This window comes from Sycon ciliatum, chromosome 3, assembly GCF_964019385.1.
Source record: "Sycon ciliatum chromosome 3, ocSycCili1.1, whole genome shotgun sequence".
In the NCBI taxonomy this organism is placed as follows: domain Eukaryota; kingdom Metazoa; phylum Porifera; class Calcarea; order Leucosolenida; family Sycettidae; genus Sycon; species Sycon ciliatum.
This window is the reverse complement of record NC_088645.1, coordinates 28,895,165-28,916,376: the sequence shown is the minus strand read 5'-3', so window position 1 is coordinate 28,916,376 and position 21,212 is coordinate 28,895,165. Positions and strand designations below refer to the sequence as shown.

Genomic DNA, 21,212 nt, shown 5'->3' with positions numbered 1-21,212 from the left:
CTGAAGAATTGACCGCCACTATTCAGCCTGGTCTACACCACACAGCTATGAAATGGCTGTTTCTGGCCAGTGAATCCCTTGTTTTTGTTTTTCCCGCACACACATCACACCACATACTCCGGCATGCACTGGCTGTTCACACGCGCACACACACACACACACACACACACACACACGCACGCACGCACACACACACACACACACACACACAGACACACACACACACACACACACACACACACACACACACACACACCTTTTGGACCTTTTGGCGCCCATAGCCGGAGGTGATGATAGCGGAAGCCTAACACCAGCAGAAGTTACACTAGAATGTCTTTATTCCCGTAGCTAGCCAGGGTCCACACAGCTTTAATTAGGTATTTGTGTGTTTGTTTGTGTGTTTGTGTCACGCCTGGCGTTATCCCGTATCTGTCCCGTACCGTACCATCAAACACAGCTTGCCACATACAGCTGGCCGCAATATTCAAATAGGGCTTTCAAACGCAAGATCATAACGTGAAGCAACTTGGAAGAATGGGTATGAATGCACAGTGCATGGGGGAATGCATGTAGGGAGATAGTGCGGGTTCGAATCCCAGGATATGCCTGAAAAAGAAATAGGAGAATTGAAAAATTTATAACATCCCTATGCTTTTTTTGCCGTCATCAAGGCGGTAGACGGTGTCGTATTACCCTCGATCGTACCTGTCCCATACCTATCCCGTACCATACCGTACTGTACCATCAAAGACGGCTGGCCACAATGCATATTCAAATAGGGCTTTCAAATGCAAGATCATAACGTGAAGCAACTTGGAAGAATTAGTATGTATGCGAAGTGTATCGGGGGATGCATGCAGGGCGCGCGATAGTGCGGGTTCGAGTCCCAGGTTATGTTTGAAAAAAAGGAATTTTTTAAAGAATTTATAACATCCCTATGCTTTTTTTGGTTAGGTCATCAAGGCAAAAAAGCATAGCGTGGGGCCCTGAGCTTCCAAGCTCTCTCGTTAGGGTGCGTTTACACGACAACGCTGGACCATTTTTGCTTTATCGATCCAGCAAAGCTGATTTCGTTTTCGGGAGTTTACACGAGAACGCTGCAGCGTTTTCGGGTGTTTACACGAGAACTCTCTGCGTGCATGGAAATGCAGTCCACACGTGCTGTTCTGTTGAATTTTGGGCCCGAAAATATGGTCTCCTATCTAGATCCTGTTTCTGCAGTAAATACCGCTCCACCATTTTCTCTACTTTTGAACAGTACAGTAGATAAGCTTGTATGATGGCCAAGTGATAGCATGTTTGGACTGTAAAGAGTGCACAGAGAATGGCTTCAGCGATCACCCTTCTGTTGTGTGCCTCCAGTGAAGAGCTCACAGCCGGCGGCATGGCTGCACCCAGAGGACAACTGAACGTAGGCATTAAAATAAAGAGGTTCCAGGCTGTCCAAGAGAGTGCTCAATACCGAGTGGTAGAGCTGGTTCAAACAATAGGAGGTCAGAGAAAGTGTTTTTACTCCGAGTTTCACGCACTAAGCGATCATCAGAAAACAGTACAGGTCGTCCCTCGTTAATACATAATCTCTGGGACTTGACAAATGTTATGTATTAACGGGGTTTATGTACTAAACGAAAGTGTACATAACTTGCTTGTGTACCAGAATTTTTCACTTTTCTCAAGTTTTCTGAGTGTTTCTTGCTACCATGACTAGGGAGCGAGATATTCTTGATTCCCTCGATATAACATAAAAATTATGTTATAACGGACACAGTCAGCGAAGATTCTACAGTTAGTGACATGATACATGCCCAGCCGCGCCTGTACAGTCACTCGGAAAAAAGAGCTTTGTCGGTTTGTGATGTGCTCTCTGATTTCTGAGCTAATTGCGTCCACAAGTAGAAACTAGAACACGATGTGCCTCCACTGGAAGGGCAAAAGACCAACAAATTATGTACTATTGAGGTAGGTGGCATGCGGGTACGGAGAAATGTTATGTACTAACGGGGTTTATGTACTAACGAATTATGTACTAACCGACACGATTTGTATGGAAGTGACCACGTTTCGTCTGGGACTTGAGATTTCCTATGTACTAACGGGGTTTATGTACTAACCGGACTCGTATTAACGGGGGACGACCTGTAATGAGAAATCTGGATCAGTGTTGGTTTATATACTCACAAAGCAAAGTGTAAATAGCTGCAGCATGGCGCAAATCTAAAAGTTGTGAATGGCGGCAGTGCAAAGCGTGAATGACTGCATCATGAGGCAAATCCAAAAGTAAAAGTGTGAATGACAGCAGTGGTGAAAGGTGACAACCACTGGAGCCTGTTGTCTCTTACTTAATTAGGTGATGGCTGTTGATGGTTTAAAGTTCCGAAGGTAGTACCTATTCTCATGGCGACACTTCGACACAAGCTCACTCCTTTTGTTGAGAGAGTGGTGCTTGGGTTCTTGCGTGATTGCCAATTTTTCTGCCGGGCACAGGTTGCACCTTTTGCTTTTGTTGCTGTAGGCAGCTGCTCTGCGGTGTACCGCCCATTGAATGCTGCATGCCTTCCCTTCATCCTTTTTGGTCCAGACATACTGCGATAGGCGGGTGTCCTTCTCGTGTTGTCTGTGGCGGAATGAGGATTGGTGGTTATAGTAGCGTTGTTTGAATATTGTTGCTGTTAATCCAGTATACTCCTTCTTCTCCATACCTGCGGTACTCTTGCTTTATACACGATGCTCTCCGTTAGACACGCTCCATCCAGTGGACATGAGTCTTTCGCCCGACAGTTACAAGTCCTGGTATTGTTGTCACCTCTTGTTTCTTGCAGTGGCGTGTCCAGGATTTGGCTCAAGGCGGGATGGGGTGGGGGTAGATGACATCATGCTACTGTCCCAGGTCAGCCATTTTGAAAACCGATGTCAAGAAGCTCCTCCTGTAGCCCCCTTCTCCACCAGTTATTCACCCGAACGGCCCCAGAGACTGTTCCGGAGGATCAGCGCGCCACGCGGGGACAAGTGTCGAACTTGCTTCAAGTTCCCTTTCTTCGTGGGCCTGCGGGACGATCGACCATGATGTTTCGGGGAAGCATTCTCTGGAACGCTCTCCCCTCTGATTTTAGAGTGATACGTGTCCCTGGTCCCTTCCGAAAAGCTCTTTCTGCCATTGATATACTTACTTTGTGAATATCCTCGTTAAACTTTTATTTAATATCTGCCATAAATTCCAACCTTCTCATCTATCAATCATTTGTGCATGCATGTCTATAAAATCAACCACATGTTCCTGACTCCATGAGATTGTCTTTCTATTCTTTGACACCATGAAATTATTGTCTTTATATTTCTTACTGAATGAAATTGGCTTCATATAAATTTTTCCTTTTCTACTTTTGGTCCTTTCTGTCTTATATTATTATCATTTCTTGTTTTCCCTTGCATATCATCCCTTCATCATTCTGTGAGAACCTGTCCTATGGGCAGGTGACAAGGCATCTCTGCCTCTTCATTTGGTGAAGTAAAATAAACAACAACAACAACAACAACAACAACAACAACAGCTGGAGAGCGGAAGCAGTTTTTGGAGCTCCGTAGTTTTTTTAGCATAATAGTCCGCTCCCAGCCCGTATGGCTGTGGATGCACAGGTAGCAAACTAGATCACCTAGAGTAAAAACAACAACAACAACAGCTGGAGAGCGGAAGCAGTTTTTGGAGCTCCGTAGTTTTTTTAGCATAATAGTCCGCTCCCAGCCCGTATGGCTGTGGATGCACAGGTAGCAAACTAGATCACCTAGAGTGCTGATTCACTACAACCGCCAGGCGTCATGGCCGGAAACGGAGCTGATACGGAGCCCTGGCGACAGCTCTCGTCTTCGACACTGAAGAAGAACACTGTTGTATTCCCCTCGCAAGCCCAGGTAAGCGTGGGGGCCTACATAAAGCATCATTTCGATGCAGACAACAAGCAGGGGTCAATGTAGACTTACCGTTGAGTCATATGAAAAAGCCAAATTGTTGGTGCTCAATGGCTTCGATTGCAAGGGCGAACGGGTTTCACCACGCTTCGTTTCCGCACCAACAACACAGATACACATCCACGATGCTCCGATCTGGATCTCAGACGGTGTCCTAAAAGCTGCGCTCTCACCGTACGAAAAGCTTATCGGTGAGATACGACACGGCAAAATCAAACTTTCAAACGGCACCCAAACAGCAACTGGTGTGCGATTCGCCACGTTTGAACTCAAACCAGGCAGTTCGATCCCGTCGTACCTGCGTACGACGGAAGGTTCTCACGAGCTCCGCATCATCTACGACGGCCAGGTAGGCACGTGCAGGCTATGTGGCCAGCTAGGTCACATCGCGCGTACCTGCCAAAACCGTCGCAGTGCACACACCTCCACGCATGCCGGCAGAGAAGGCAGCAGCACTGGCAGCACAGCTACAGAGCGGAACATGAACAGCGGAGCTGAAGCGGAGTCTCACCGTACCGATTCGCCACCAAAAGTGTCCCCGAGTTTGACCCACGCCAGCGGCGTATCCCAAACGGCCTCCGATGATGCCAACACCACGCCGAAAGCAGACGTGCTCTCGAGCTCGCACCCAAACGACCCAGTCAACAACCAGTACGAGTCGTACGAACACGACATCGCATCGCCCATGTCGGCAACCAGCACGACCGTGCACCCCGGAACGCCGCCAGGCAGCACAAATACAAGTACGACAACATCCAACTCACCGCACACCGACACAACTACTCCGACAACAAAGTGTAGTCACCCAGATTCGGCGCGTGCTGAAGACCTCCTCTCCTCACTGGTGACTAACACAGACATGTCTAACCAGCCAGCAAACCCCTGGATTACCTCCGAACGACGCAGGAGACCCAGTCCCAATGCGGAATCCTCACCTGATTTCAAAAATTCCAAAAAACAAAAAGAGAGCAACAACATCGACCCTGGCCAAAGCCAACCCCTTGCCCCGGCACAGGGCTCACGCTTCAGCCCACTTGTGTCACACGATACTCAATCCTAGCGCTGTCCTCCACACAATATCAGTGAGAACAATACTTTCAATTGCGGAAATACCAAAAAAACGAAACAAATTACAAAAATAAATAAAAAATAATGGAAGTCGCGAATTTCATCAGCTCGAACGTCAGGTGTCTGTTCAACAAGATGGACGAGCTTAGCCACGTGGCAAAGTTGCAACAACCGTCAATAATCGCCATCCAGGAAACCTGGGCGGATCCATCGGACAGCGACGGGATGTACACCATCAACGGCTACAAACTCATAAGAGCGGACCGGGACACCTTTGGTGGAGGAGTCGCCACATACATACCACACAGCTGCCAACACGAGACAATTACCATTCCCATGACTCAAGCGGAATGTATTTGGATTAGAATAACAATCGGCCAAGCCTCCCTTGTGGTGGGGACCATCTACCGTCCCCCGCGGTCCGACCCCGCAGAGTTCGTGATGGAACTGGAGAGAGCCATAAAGCTAGTTGAAAGACCCCAGGATGAGATACTTCTCCTTGGCAACTTCAACGACAATAACTGCTTGTGGCACCCCAGCGACACCACCGATGCCTTAGGTGAGGACCTGCATTGACTGTGCGAGACTCGTGGCCTCACACAACACTTCTCCTTTGCCACCCACCTACGCCAACACACACCTACATCGTGCCTGGACCTGGCCATCTCTAGCCTCAGCCGCCATAACATCACCATCACAAGCCTGCTCCCTATGGGTGCCTCTGATCATGTTGTCATACAAGGCAACATACGACCCCAGCAGCACACCACCCACAGAAACAATAATACAAATAATAATAAAAATGAGAGCAGTACTACACAGCAAAGCACCTCCAGGACATACTGGTTGTGGAGCGAGGAACGCATTGCGTCCCTGCGTGAAGCTCTTTCTACCTGCAATCTGCAGTACGATCCACATCCCACTGACCCTCAGCCAGTAACCTCATTCTGGAACTTCTGGAGAGACCAGATACTGAAACTAGCCGTGCACCACTGCCAAGTGACCAGAAGCAAGTCCCGCAAAAATCTACGCCCACTCGTCCCTGGATGACGAAGGATCTCCTCAGCCAGATCAAAACAAAGCACAAACAGTTCCGCACCTACAAGGCGACCCAACTAGACTCAGATTGGAAACTGTACACAGCCCAGCGTAACCGGGTAACCGCTCTTTTGCGACAGGCTAAGTCCGACTTTGTCCAGCAAACAACGTCAACGGGTACAAACCTCCACCGTCTACTGAAGCACCTGAAAAAACCGCCTAAGCAAACAATTCCCACACTATCGACAGCCAACTCCACTGCAGCCACGGCTATGGAGAAGGCAACAGCTCTCAACAAGTTCTTTATCTCCCAAAGCCAACAGTCCATCGACAAGACCACCTGTACTACACCAGACATCAACACTACCCCTGACATCAGTCATACTCTAAATACAATCGCAGCAACAGTGGAAGAGGTCGAGAAGCTTCTATGCAGTCTAGACACTGGCAAGAGCCCAGGCTTTGACAACATCCCAACTCGGCTCCTGAAAGAAACTGCAAAGGAAATCTCCCCATCTCTCACTAGTCTCTACAATCTGTCCTTCGGAACCGGAGAAATACCACAGGATTGGAAAGACGCAACTATTACACCCATCCCCAAGTCGAGCAACCCCTCCCATCCTACCAACTACCGACCCATCTCCCTGCTCAGTATAATATCAAAAACACAAGAACAAATAGTCCACTCTCGTCTGTACAATCACATAGCACCGCACTTACCCTCCAACCAGTCCGGCTTCAGGAAACAAGACGGGATCGAACTGCAACTCGCACGGATCGTCCACCAGATATCCACAGCTAGGGATGCGGGGAAGCATGTTGTAACGTGTTTCTTCGATCTCAGTAAAGCCTTTGATCGTGTATGGCATCAAGGCTTGCTGAAAAAGCTGAGCCACTATGGTGTCGACGGCAAGGCTCACAATTGGCTCGAAGCCTACTTGACGGGACGCAGACAGCGGGTGCAGGTTGAAGGCACAACATCCGCCTTCATACCAATACCAGCAGGAGTGCCCCAGGGCTCGGTCCTGGGACCACTTCTGTTCCTGGCGTACACCATTGACCTGCCCACTGCCTGTGAAAATGCTACAACCTCGTGTAGCCAGTTCGCGGACGACACCGCACTAATTGCCATTGCAGGCAGCTACATTGAGTGTGAGGCTGCGCTACAAAGAAGCGTCGATGCCGCAGCAGAATGGCTAGAGCGCTGGCACCTGCTAGTCAATAAAACTAAAACCGTCATCCTCCCGTTCTACCATGCTAACCGACCACCACCACGACTACCCGAAATAAAACTTGGCCAAACCCTATTAGAAACAGTAACACAACATCGTCACCTCAGCATCATCTTTCAGCACGACCTAAGATGGTCAGCCCACCTTGACTTTGTGCTGAAGAAAGCCGTAAAATCTTTTAATATTCTCTTTAGGCTCAAATCAACTCTACACACTAAATCACTCTCTCTCATTTACAAAACGTATATCCTGCCTATAATTGAATATGCATGCATTGCTGTCACCTCGCTCTCAATCGCAGCCCTTGACCGTCTTGAGTGAATCCAGCGCAAGGCGGCCAGAATCTGCCTCCGTCTCCCCCTTTACACTCCTCTGGATCATTCAACACTGCTCCATCGGCTCAAATGGCCGACAATGTTCTCTCGCCGCAAAGTGAAGCTCACCCTTCTTGCTCACTCCATAAAATACCAATATGCCCCACAACACATACGCTTGCTCAACACCCCCGCTCAAGTTACGGCCCAGTACAGCCTTCGACACGCACGCACTTGGCACCTCCCACCCTCCAGAACCGATCGCTGTAAAGACTCCCCACTGTACAAGTCCCTAGAATACTACAATGCCCTCCCTGCTAGCATTCGTGACGTCTCCTCCCGACCTGCTTTCAAACAAGAAATCTGCTCACTGCTGATTAACTCAATCTGCTCCTGCAGCGCTCACCCTCTCCCATACTTGTAAAGTTCAAAGTGATGTAAATCACTTTCCAACTGTTTAACCCACAATCTCACCTTCTCATCAATTTATCTCTTATTGGCGATGGTGCCATCGTGAGAATAAAGAATTCAAACACCTGCCCACCCAATCCTTCCTCACTCTTTCTCCTTTCTTACCCTATTATCTCTTATTGGCCACTGGCTATCGTGAGAATAAAGATTTGAAACACGCCGGCCGTAAATCTCACACGCCACGAGCAGTATTTCTGTACACGCAGGAACAATGTACATTGTAAACTTCAAATTTGCCGTTATGGGAGCGAATCAACTGCAATTATTTATGCGAGTCCAACAATTTCTCACCGCTCTCAAAGCATCCTTTACATAGGCAGCGGTACTTGTCACTGTGCGCTGTTCTTCATGTTCTGGCTGCTCGCTGACAACAGGTTCTTCCACGTCTGGCGGAGTGTGACTGTCAGTCCGCTCCGAAAGTTCAACTGGAATAACAGCGACTTCATCACTCCCACTGTTTCCTGTTGGAGCAGCAGCCGGAGTTGCGCCGCCACAGGAACCTTTAACAAAAATTCCAGGCTCTGCTGGCTAGAGCTTGGCCTTTTGGGATGTCCCTGAGACATCGAAGAAAAGCCTTCAAGTCAACCAAAACACGATTCGAACGAGGATGATCGCCTGAGCCCTCGGCATTCGAATCGTGTTTTCGTTGACTCGATCGAAGACTTTTCTTCGATGTTTGTACCGTTGAAGACGCGTCGAGCGCGTCCCAGCAGGGATCACACTGTACAACAGTACACAGTCAGGTCACCGTGTTTCTGCAGCTCGAGCACCGTACCGTGCAACCGCTTTTGAGGGGGGGGGGGGGGGGGGGGCACGCGCCCCGCGCCGCCCCCCCCCCCCCCCCCTAAACCCGCCACTGTCTTGGGTCGTAGAATCGTGTTATTGTGTTGTTTGATGATAGTGGCCATATTCTGCATGCAACTGTAGCTAACCTTTACAGAGTTCCGGTTGAAGATTTTGTTGAGGCTTGAGCCTTTGGAGAAGTGTTTGGCCACTAGCTGGAGGAAGCGAGGTCCGACGTCGGTGGCGACATTCTTGCTAAATGGTGGGTTGAACCATATGATGTTCCGGGGGCGATTCCTTTTCTTCTTCATTTTTGTCTCGTCCGTTTTACGCTCGTCAAAATACTGTACGTTCTCCCGGTATCCACTCTTCCTCAGCGTGTCACTGTAGATCGGAGTCGCATCTCTGAAGACGTCTTCATCATTGGAAATATCTGTTAGTCTTCTGCTGATCGATGCAGGTAGGTTCTGTATGATTGTAGGTGGATGATTTGACTGGCAGTTGATGTACATCGGCTTGTCGTTCGGTTTCCGGTTAGGGCAGTACTTTCCGGTGGTCAGGTCCAATGTCACGTCCAGAAAGTCGACTCTTCAGATTTGTCTGTATCGTTATCTTCAGTCCGAAGTTCTGGAATATATTGGTCATCTCCTTTCTTATTCGGTCGGCTTCATGTCCTGATGCATTCCTGAACACAGCCAGGCCGTCGTCGCGATACAACCCGACGTCTCTGCCGTTGAACACGTCCGCTATCATGGCGGGGGCGAAGGCTCCAACAAGCTCACACACCTCAGCCCCATCATAGCACCCCATTGTCACGTCTAAGTGCTCATTTTGTCTCTTCACCCAGTGCCTCTCCAAGCCAAAAAGCAGTGATCGCTTGGCGTGCAATATTATGTCACCCTTCTCCTGGGAGATGTCCATGTAGCGGTGGGCGAATTCGACGGATCTCTGGAGGAGGTCTTGGGAGACTGAGGGGTAGAAATCTACGATGTCAAAGCACATAAATATGCAAGTGAGGCCACATCCAGAAGATCCAGTTCAATTCACTGCCTGTCTTTCCACAATTCTGTTTTGTACGCTGCGTCGTCCTGCCCTCTTTCCGTAAGGACAGGAAATACAATGTTCGGATATGCTGCACTGCTGGCGTTGTGTCACATGTCCCTACGGTTCTCACTGCCTACTGCACATTCCCTGCTGGGTTAGCTGGTTCCTGTAACCACATTGCGGGCCTATTATATGCATTGAAGGACATTGTAAGGCTTGGCTCGCGTGAAGAGGCAGCCATAACTTGTACTGAGAAACTTATACAATGGAATCATCCCCGAGCAGCACGCGTCAAGGCCAGCAGAGTAACGGAAGTCCACCTGAAGAAGGACACTTTTACCCAGCTCATATTAACCCCCACTAATTCCTGTGATCTATAACTGGTGAATACTTTACTTGGGGTATATACGTTGCTATATTACCCACTTAGAGGTTGTAACTTTTCAACTTTCAAGGGACTTAAACATTTTCTCTCTTACGCCTTGGTTTTTGTATCAGTGTTTATATTCCCATAAACACTACGACATCGGTGTTTATTCTATACGTATTCACGCAGAGATCTTGGAGAAAAGAAAAAAAGCATCACGTTTTATGACCCCAGGCCTACAAACCGCCGATTTGTCAACCCTGAGGCAGTTGCCAGGCTGCGTAATGACTTGGAGCGCGCTGAGGAGAAGGCTCTGGCAGAGGACAAATCGGGAAGGATCAAGAGATATGGCAGCTCATGTTGGCTAAAGCTACTTGAACCTTCTCTTGTCCCAAGCTCAGATGACTCGGAATGTGACGAGGGCAGCAGCAGTGAGTCAGACATTGAGCGCCCGATGGGTGTACCAGAGTCTTCTTGTGAGGCGCCTGTGTCTATGGCCGCTATTGATCCGGAATCGCCTGCTGATGAACACAGTGTTGCTGTGTCCAGTGCCCTTGCAGCTGAAATTGCAAGGGAGACGAAGGGACAGTCAACTAACCTCTCCTGGTACAATGAGCGGCGACTACGAGTGACTGCAACACTTGTTAAGAGCATTGCAAGCTGACGAAGTGATGATTTCTCCACCATCATCAACAGGAAATTGGCTCCACCGCAGCATCCTACAGCAGCTATGAAGTATGGCTTAGCACACGAACGTGATGCTGTCAAAGCCTACATCACACGTGCACAGACTTCGGATGTTCCTGTTGTCGTCGAATTCTGTAGCTTTTTCATCCATCCAACCAAACCATGGCTTAGTGCTTCGCTTGATAGTCTCGTCATGGTCAATGGCAAACTGCAGTGTGTGGTGGAGATCAAGTGTCCTTTCACCATGCGGAATGGTATGTCGCTTCGTGAGTTTGCTGGACGGCAGACTTCATGCTTGACGGATGTTGATGGCAATTTGGTCCTCAAGCGAACGCACACCTACTACTACCAAGTTCAAACGCAGATGTATGTTTGCGGGGTGGAGGCTGCCGACTTTGTCATATGGTTTCCAGATGGTCTGTTTGTGGAAACTGTCGCTGCTGATCATTCCCTTGTGAAGGAGTTTCTGCCCCGACTGGAGAAATTATATTTCTCGCATTAGGCCATCATTTTTTATATCTATGTTTCTCGTCGTCCGCACGCATACGTTTTGATTTTTTCGGACAAAAATTAAAATTATCGAACATGCACAGCGAGTGTACGATCGTGCGAGTCATCAGTGTGGACTGGTTGCATACGGCGAAGCTGGGATTCAGAATTGGCCTCGAGGCCAGCGTTGGTAATCGTTTGTTCGGCATCTGCGAGCAGAGTTCTTTGAGCTTATACCAGACCGCATCGATCGCCTCAAGCTAAGAGGATGCGTCGTTTTGGAGTTCTTTGCACCGCTGCTGAAGGCCAAGTACAATAATCCAGCGAAGCATGGGCACCAACGGTCGCCTCCTCTGTCCAAAGCGAATATTTACACTCGCTGATAACCCAGATTTTGTGCTTCGATGTACGATTTTTCTTTCGAATGTTCTGCATGCCCAAGCTGTTGACAATAGTCAATAGGCTATGTAGTATGTACAGTGCTATACACCTCTGATGATCCCTTTTTATCATTTTGCCACTTTTTATTTCTTTCCACCTCTCGCATATGATTCTGGAAGCTGAACTGACGCGAAACACAGATATAAAAAATGATGGCCTTACCTTCCGGCTGTTCGTGCTGCTCTAATGTGATGTTCTTAATTTCAACACTGGACTTCTTTGGAACTTTCTTTTCCTAGTTACTTCACCCTAGCACTCTTCGAGAACTCACAATCTTCTTTCAAAGTGATTGTTTTTCCATTCAATCAAAAAATTAATACACTGTACTCGTGGAGTACTGAACACGATTAGTAGGCGTCTGAGTACTGGAGGCGTATTAAAGGGACTGGTTTATAGGATGTGCCAACAGGTAGCACTAGTAAAAGGAATGGCAGCTTAGAACACCGTAGGTGACTAAATACAATAATGATCAAATAATAGGGTGTGGGGTGGTGCCAAAACAAGAAAGAACAGAGTAATCACAACGCTCTCAACACAGCAAATAGAAAGAATAATGTGCACAGTGCTAAGCTGCACCTAAATAATAAAGTTTCTGGGAACACCACCGTTATCTGTGATAATAATAAAATGTTCGCTTATTTACATAATTATGTACATTGTTAAACAGGACAGGGCCATTTATGAATGAAGGTGTGAAATTCCCTATCTGATATTGCCGTACTTAACTTGTATACTCTATGCCAACGGTCCAACACCCCTCACAGTACTTCATGTTCCCTGGACTGCTAAAAATTGTCCCCATCCAACAAAGTCTGCCAATGTTCACACATATATTCTCATGAAATGCTTCCACTACATTTTATTTGTTATCACAATTTAAAAAATGCACACAAATTGAGTGTCAGCATACACACAATGTCATAACAAACATTTCTATAATAATAATAATCATACCGCTTGCATGTCTTTATCTCTATACATTTCCTCATACAATTTTCTTCATCTTTCTGTGAGAACCGGACCTATAGGCCGGTAAGAAGGCAATCATGCCTGTGCAATTGGTGAAGTAAAATAAAAGTCAACAACAACAACAAAATTGTATTGACATCGAGACCATATTATCAGGTAGCAACCAATGTGGACTGGTAATTGCACAAAACACACGCTGAGAAGACAGCTTGCTCAAGAATATCAAGATTAATAAATTGTTATAAATGACACCATCCAGAAGACGATATTGCATGCTGACTTTGCCCACAACTCGGCACTTTGCCACGGCACGCGATTACATCACGTCTCCCAAATATGGGATTACGCACTGAGCTTATGGTTTGAACACCGGCTTATGCGGCCATAAACACCTTGGTTTATACGCGACATTATGGTTTTGAAGTGGCTTCTTCTGGCTAGTGAATCCCTAGTTTTTGTAAATTTTCCTTTTTTTTCTGGTGCCCAAACCGTCGATAATGCGGACACCCCAGAGGATCTCGGCTATGCAGACATTCAAGCTAAGTGGAAACCGTTCATGTATCATGACTTTTTTGTCTATAGAGAGTGCAGAGAAACCCGTTAGTGAAGGCATCATGGTGCATGGTTAACTTGTGAACGTGACACATGTTTTACATCCTACATTGCATTTACATTAGGGGTGAAACGATTAGTTCGAATATTCGAGTATTCGTTCGAAAATTTCAAACGAGCGAGTATTCGAAATTTTGCACTCGATCGTTTTTTTTTTTTTTTTTTTAGTATTGGCACTGTATTTTTCAAAACCTTTTGTTGTACCGCTGGTCCACTGGTATGCATGCGTTATGCATGGTTTGAGTCAGTATTTTAAGACTTGGACGATGCGATCACCACGGCAAGTAACGTTCTGAGATTATAAGTACTGATGAAAATCGTTACTTTACACTCGAGTACTCTGTACAAGACATTGGCGACTTTTGTTCTATGTTCACAGATAATTTCTTTCGAATTGGTCGAGAACTCGCAAATCTAGTGCTTTTGAATTTTGATAAAATACTCGAAATAATCGGATACTCGATCGAATATTATGAACGAGTGATCGATTGGTCAAAATAGATACTCGTTTCACCCCTAATTTACATGTCACTGATCTCCCAGTGTGGATATCAGATGAGGCACTTTTGAAATCCTTGGGTCGTGACGGGAAAGCCGCGAGTACGTCTAGATCAACCGGATCCACTGCATTATCAGTGACAGTCAATTTATCACCCTTTCGACTGGTCAAATCCGGATTGGGATCCCACGGATTTTTTGCCAATCAACCTTTTGGCAAGAAACTTCCACATGCGTTCGATTGGCCCTGGGGTGTTCCCAATGGCCCAGGTAATCTATCGGGAATGCGTATTCAACCAATCAAACATCCTGGGACAGAGTATTCAGGCACGGGGAAGCATGTGTACCAGGAAGTGGACCAACGGACACACAGAGGGCATGCAAGCATGGTGCGCATAGGCCATAGGCGGAAGTTGTGAACAGATGATGCAGAGTTCATGCAGAGGTATGAATAAAGGTCATGCACAAGTGCTACAGTTATGATTACATTCCTGGGCTTGACGTTTGTGGGCTCTCATAGCTGAAGATAATCAGCAAGCTCTATATTAAAAGCAATCATTGGTCGACATTGTCTGGTGGGCTTTTGCCACTACAACGGCATCCATGGAGGAATAGGTTTCGCTGTGTTGCAAGAACTTGGCGAATTTCTTGTCAAGTACATGTACTTCAACAGGACAAGAAATCATCGGAAAGCGTATGTCATGCGTACACCTGTATAATTGGTCCTTAGCTCCAAGAAATATAATTAGTCTATACCGATAGCCAATTCCGCGTTTCGTTGACCAGCAGTACACCTTTTTTGGAGTTCACTATTGTGGGTAATTGTGTTACATCAGTCATGATGTATTTTGTGTGGCGTTGAATTGATCTGCTGTGTTTATGTGTACAGGTCAGGTTCTTGTGAAATTGCAACCTCCGTCAATTGGTCCTGCCCCTGTATCACACACAGTCAACTACCTGAATGGATCAAGTACAGCACAGGTTGGACTAGGTTATTTACCACAATGTCGGGCTACAGGACGGGATGCTGGTGGTAGTGGTCAGTATTTACGACTGACTAATACTGATACCAGTACAACTGTAGCTGATCTGGGAGCATTTGCTGTTGGATCTTTTCTCGACACACCTAAACTATTCTGGTCCACATCATCACATGACACTCTGGACCCAACCTACACTGGACAGTACAGGTGTATTACAGATTTAGGAGTGTCAGCACAGACATATCAACTCAATGTTGTAGGTATGTACACAATGACTGTGTGTATTGTTAGTTATAATGACGAGACACTTGACATAGGTATTCTCAGTATTGTGCATCTACCCAAGATGATGATGACATCATGGCAACCTCTTCCCTTTCTTGCATAATATTAGTAGGTGCTAGTAAAGTAGAGCGAGGTGTTATTGCAACTCAAGTTTGATGCTCAGGGGACCATCAGGCAAATCAATCCCTTTTCAAGCGGTAACGATTGGCTCATATTTAGGTATAAGCCATCGGGGCCATCGGGGGTATCACGTTGTTAGTCTTACTATTACATGAGTGAAACATGGCGGGAAACATGCAAACACACTCACATATGTGCCCGGGCGCGTGCACGCACACACACACATGCATACTTGTGCTCACACGCTCACACACGCGCACACACACACACACACACACACACACACACACACACACACACACACACACACACACACACACACACACACACACACACACATGCATGTATACCTGTGCATGCGCACGTGCACACACGCACACACAAACACACATGCACGCACGCACACACACACATGCACACGCACACATGCAAACACATGCATACTCGCACGCATGAACACACACGCACAAGCGCACATGCACACCCGTAAGCACACACTTGTGCACACATACACACATACGCACAGACGCACACGCATGTATGATATCAAGAGTACATAACCCCCAGAGTGTGCAACGCCTGATCCAGCTCTGCATAGGGTCTTGGTCGAGCGTAATCGGATCTTTGCGTCATAATACCGTACACATCTGAGGGGAACCCGGGGAGTCGCGGGTACTCACGGATCAAAAACAATGGTGCCCTGCCTCGAGACCGGCCTTGCGCTGGTGTGGAGTGTACGCATTGCATCAGAAGATCCGATTCTGCTCGGCCAAGACCCTATCCAGAGCTGGATCGGCGTTGCACACTCTGGGCGGATATGTACTCTTGATGATATGAGCCGCAATCAGCGAAAACGGTTTCGTAATTTTTTCGAGAAAAAGTCCATTTGTGACTTTCAACGGTGTTTTTTGATCACGCTGCAAACAGCGCGACGAGTTCTTCACTTCTTGAACTCCTTGCGCAATTGCTTGAAGTTATTTTTTGAAGTTGAAGTGGTGTGTCGAGTGGCGATTCAAGTGTTTCTTGATCTTATCATGATGGCTGTGTCAGGCATTGTCTACAGCTATCTCGAGCCTGGTGGGGAGTGGATGCTGAAGTAGAACTGAAGTTCAGAGAGAGAATGAGACGTTCTTTTCTTCCGAAGTCGATGTCGACAGCAAGGCGGAATCGCAGTCGTCATCCCGTGCTCCGATGCGGCTCAAGGTGGCCAATGAGTCAGAAGATGAGGAGTCGTCATCTGAGATAAATTCTGAGTTTGGGGCTAGGGACGGCAGCGACGTCGGACCTTCAGCTGTGGAGGAAGGAAGAAATAGAAGATAAGACTGCGGAACGGCTCCCCGCAGGATGCTGCTGCGAATATGTCCATAATGTCTCCGCACTGTGCAGCTATTCTGTGTTATTCTAGCTGCTTACTGCACTATTTCAAAGGTATTCAAGCTGCTCACCCACTTTTAGAATGCTGAATTTTCAGTGCACACATACATCGATCCAAGACTGGAATCGTCTCTCATCTGCCCTGCTACGCAACCTTCCCACACAGAAGTGCAGGCATTCAAGGAAGGTGCCTACAAGTCTCTCCGCAGCCCAGGCTGGCACTCAGTCACAGATGCCCTCTGAACACTCCCTGGACCCCCTCTCCGCTTGCACCCTGGCTCCTCCCTTTTCTATTTTTTAATTTTTTATTTTCTCCGCAGCCGAGACTGGCATTCAGGGACAGATGCCCTCTGAACACTTCCTGCACACCCTCTCCACTTGCACCCTGGCTCCCCCCCTTTTTATTTTTATTTTTTAATTGTTTTACTCTATCACATGTATCATCTTTTCGTTTTCCTTCCTCTATATAAATGTACTCCCCCTCCTCTCCCCATGTGCCTACTGTTCTCGAGGTTCGTGCTTTCTCGTAAAAAAAATCGTCTACATACATTGCACCAATTTGGAGTGCATCTAGTACATTAGTGTATACACCCGTTCGGAATCGGAAAATTGATCTTTTTCTTGGCTGAGGTACTTCAGTACATGTGTTTCAACAAATTTCTAACCAAAAAGGAATTTAGAAAGGTTTGACCCTAGGGACTGTTTTCGCTGGTTGAGGCCCATATACTCAATCTGCGTACGGAACTGTTTCGTCCTTTGTGGACTTTTCAAAAACCAGATTTAAGCCTAGTTCATATTCGACGGGACGCGATGGGACGTGACATAAGGATCGACGGGAAGCGACGGGACGGTCTGACGGCGTCCAATGTGAACACCAGGAACGAGAACGCAACCGTACTACCGTACAGATCGGGAAGCGATGGGAAGAGTTGGATCGATCCAACTTTTCATACCGTAGACGGGCGTACACGGGGACGCAAGCGTACAGAACGGCTTCAATTCGAGTGTGAACAGGAGATTTCGTCGTGCGCCGACTACTCCCAATTCGTACTTGGAAATTTTTAGCATTTCGAACACTGCGCTTCCCATGATAACTCACAGAATGGCTAGCATGACTTGAGTTGAATTTTAGCAACATAAGATCTCATGTCACTTATTGCATTTAGGGATAGTTCAGAAGCGTGACAGACGAACTATTCTATCATTTCCTGGGGATATTATTTGAATGCCACAACTTTCACGGCTAATTTTTGGTCTTCATTAAAATCTGGTATTGTGAACTTGATTCCGTTTCTTTCAAGGAGAAATAATTGAAAAGAAGTCTCGAAAAACGAGAAATTAGGTCCGAAAGTCACCCCGTCACGGACCGGGCCTTATGGCTCGCACCGTTCGACTTTGAACGTTGCAACGACTGCTTCGTGCCGTGTCGCACGAACCGTACAGGATTTTACAGCTCACCCCAGCCCTCCCAACAAGCCCGTACGTCCCGTACCGTCGGCGCTGCGTCGAATGTGAACTAGGCTTTAAGGGGGCAGCCTAGTCATAAAATCCCTGAAAAATCGAATTTGTAAATTGACATCGAGTGCTACATCAGTTGAAAGACCATGATTAGCTGCACAATCTCTGAAAAGTTTGTCTCGATCTGACCAGCCGTTCAAGAGTTATGGCCGAAAATGTGCCCTTGCAAGGAAAGATCTTTTTGTTGCACACTGTCATTTTTTGGCAGCACTGTATTTGAATCTGGACAGACCGTGTGCAGCTTGTCGTATCATGGAAACACGCGAAAGTGTGCAGAATTTTGGTCCAAGTCCAAAAAATCACGTTTTTTAGCCATGTATTTGGCTGTACGGCAGCGGGCTTTGTCCGCCGCCATGCAGCAGGACTTTTGCCAGCACCGTCGTGACATTGCAGATATGTGGCTTGATTATTGTAGTTGACGTTGATTTAGTGACTTTGGCAAGTTTGAGTCGTGTCAAGAAGTCAGGTAGGATTCAGTACTAGGCAGTAGTGGAACGTGAGTGGTAGTCTTAGCCGGTTTTTGAGAGTATCCTGGATTTGGTGTGCAGTGCTGTGGAAATGGCTTGCTGTGGAGGTCCCCAGCACTAGATATTGTATCAAAGGTACGACCTCGTAGCATGCCCTAAACCTGAACAAATTGAAAAATTGACTTCGGTCTCTGGGAGTCTGCGAGAGAACGCGCATGTCGTTGCCGTTGTGGCAGATTTCAGGGCCACGTTGAGGGGCCCTATCCCACCACCCATGGCTGCTTCCGTTTTTTTTTAGGTTTGGATCCCGCGCACGGGCAGAATCTGCAAGAAAATGTGAAAAAAATGAAGATGCATTTTTTGGCTCCTGGGTGGCTCGCACACCGTGGCACTATGCCGGAATTTTTCCGGCCTGGAAAGCCTGTCAGTGAGGCGCAAGACTAAATAGTCGACATTGGGCTTGAACATGGAGGGATGTCAGTGCTAGGTCTGAAAATCTGTGCCAATGGATTGTGCTCTTTAGGAGCTATCAATGGAGAGCAGGTGAAAAAATTGTAAAATTTGGAGGTCAGTGTTTTTATTGTATTTCAAGGAATATCCAAAGGCTCTAGTGGGAGTGATCGCGTCGTTGCAAGTCCATTTCGGAGCAGACTAACATTCTGCCAGATGCGGAAGTACCTGTCCTCAGTGTACAGCCAGAACATGATGAAGAACAGCATGATATGCTCCAAAATATATTTTGTGCACGGATGTAGTACAGTAATAAGACTGATATCAGGGGTGATTGCAGTAACTGATATCAGTGAGGATTGTAGTAACTGATATCAGTGATGTGTGTAGTAACTGATATCAGTGATGATTGTAGTAACTGATATCAGGGATGATTGTAGTAACTGACATACGTCTGGATTAAATACATATGTTGGATAGCTTCGTGGCATGTATGTGGGACAGTAATATGATGTCATCACCCCCCCCCCCCCCCCCCCCCGCCAAATCATGGAAACAACACTGCATACAGATATGCAAACACACACGCACACATGCACACACACACGCACGCACCTACGCGCATGCACACTCACACACACACACACACCCACGCGCATGCACACTCACACACACGTAATTTTGTGAACATTAAAATCCGGCGGAATGACCGATGCCAGCACCATTTCATGAGTACACGCACTATAATCAACGTAACCACTGCAAAAATGGACCAGCTGGGTCTAGCAATCATTTCCTGCAATGCATAGTCCAAATGGGATAAATAGTTTATTAAATACAGAGCCTCATGTGGAGGTTTACTCGAGATTTCTAGGCTGAGCCTTTTTTCAATGAACTATTCGAATGGGACCTGTCACATCAAGCTTAACGTTTGGGCTATTGCTCTTGCAGTACTGGCCACTGAACTCAGACCGACGGCGTCATAGCGCGGTTGGGAGTGTACCCCGTGAAAAGGGGGGGGGGGGTGGCCAACAGGGCACGTTTCAGCGTTCTACAGCTCCAAATACCCAAATGACAATTAATATCTCATATGGATGTTTTGGTATTTTCTGTACATCGCATGTAGACATAAAGGAAGCCATTCACCTCGAAAATTCCCAAAATCCGAAGTACAAGCATGCTGTACGTTCTAGCACCAGCCGCTGTGCTAACATGTTCATCGTGTCCAGCAAAAGTGAGCTATATGCGATACATGTGATATGTATATGTACATGGCCGGCCCGGACAGTCACGAGTTTTTTTTGGAGTGAGAAGCAGATCCTTTTTTTTTGTTCGGTGGGATGGAACGATCTGCCAGTGGACTGGAGAGCTACAACACTCGAAGCAGAAGAAAGGGCTTGCGGGATATTCTTTGTGGCAACATGACTTTAGTTTGCGAGAGACTTTCGTCCTTTCGTTGCGGGCGCAATTCTTGTTTCTGCCCCAGAACACTTGTAGAACGAAACGCTCATAAGTCGTTTGGTGAAGTGAGTCAGGTCAGTGAACAGCTGCGAAATATTCTGGCATCAAGGAGCATCAGTCCAAACACTTTCCAACTTCGGAGAATGAATCACTTCCCTGTCCCTTTGACAAACGCGGCGTTCGAGGGTGTAATTTATTTTCGCATCGAGTGTGATTATAATTATTGTATTGTAGCTGACATACCGGTAATGTCTCCTGACCGTGCTGGTCGCCATTGTAACATGGTAGTTCTTGGACGTGTTTATTTCTTGACCTAGTCAGCACCGCCAGCGCTGTTTCCGTCAAGGTTAGCATACCGTCAACTTTAGTCTGTATGTGACACGAGAGAGCTTGGAAGTTCAGGGCCCTATGCTATGCTTTTTGCCTAGCTCATCATGCATGTTATTAGAGCTGAAGGAAATGTTTTTCCATTGATTGGATACATAATTGTCGTCTACCACCTAAGTCCTAAATGACCTAGGCTAAAAAAGCAAAGGGATGTTATAAATTATTATTATTATTTTTTTCAAGACATACTG

General features: G+C 47.0%; 1 protein-coding gene across 1 annotated transcript in view; it reads left to right on the top strand.

The window, feature by feature from the left end:
* Positions 1-21,212, top strand: part of LOC135812977 (neurogenic locus notch homolog protein 1-like) — a 73,237-nt gene that overhangs the window by 7,294 nt on the left and 44,731 nt on the right. Inside the window, exon 2 of the mRNA XM_065326196.1 lies at positions 14,866-15,219. Coding sequence (XP_065182268.1) covers positions 14,866-15,219 — 354 coding nt within the window. The remainder of the gene's footprint in view (positions 1-14,865; positions 15,220-21,212) is intronic.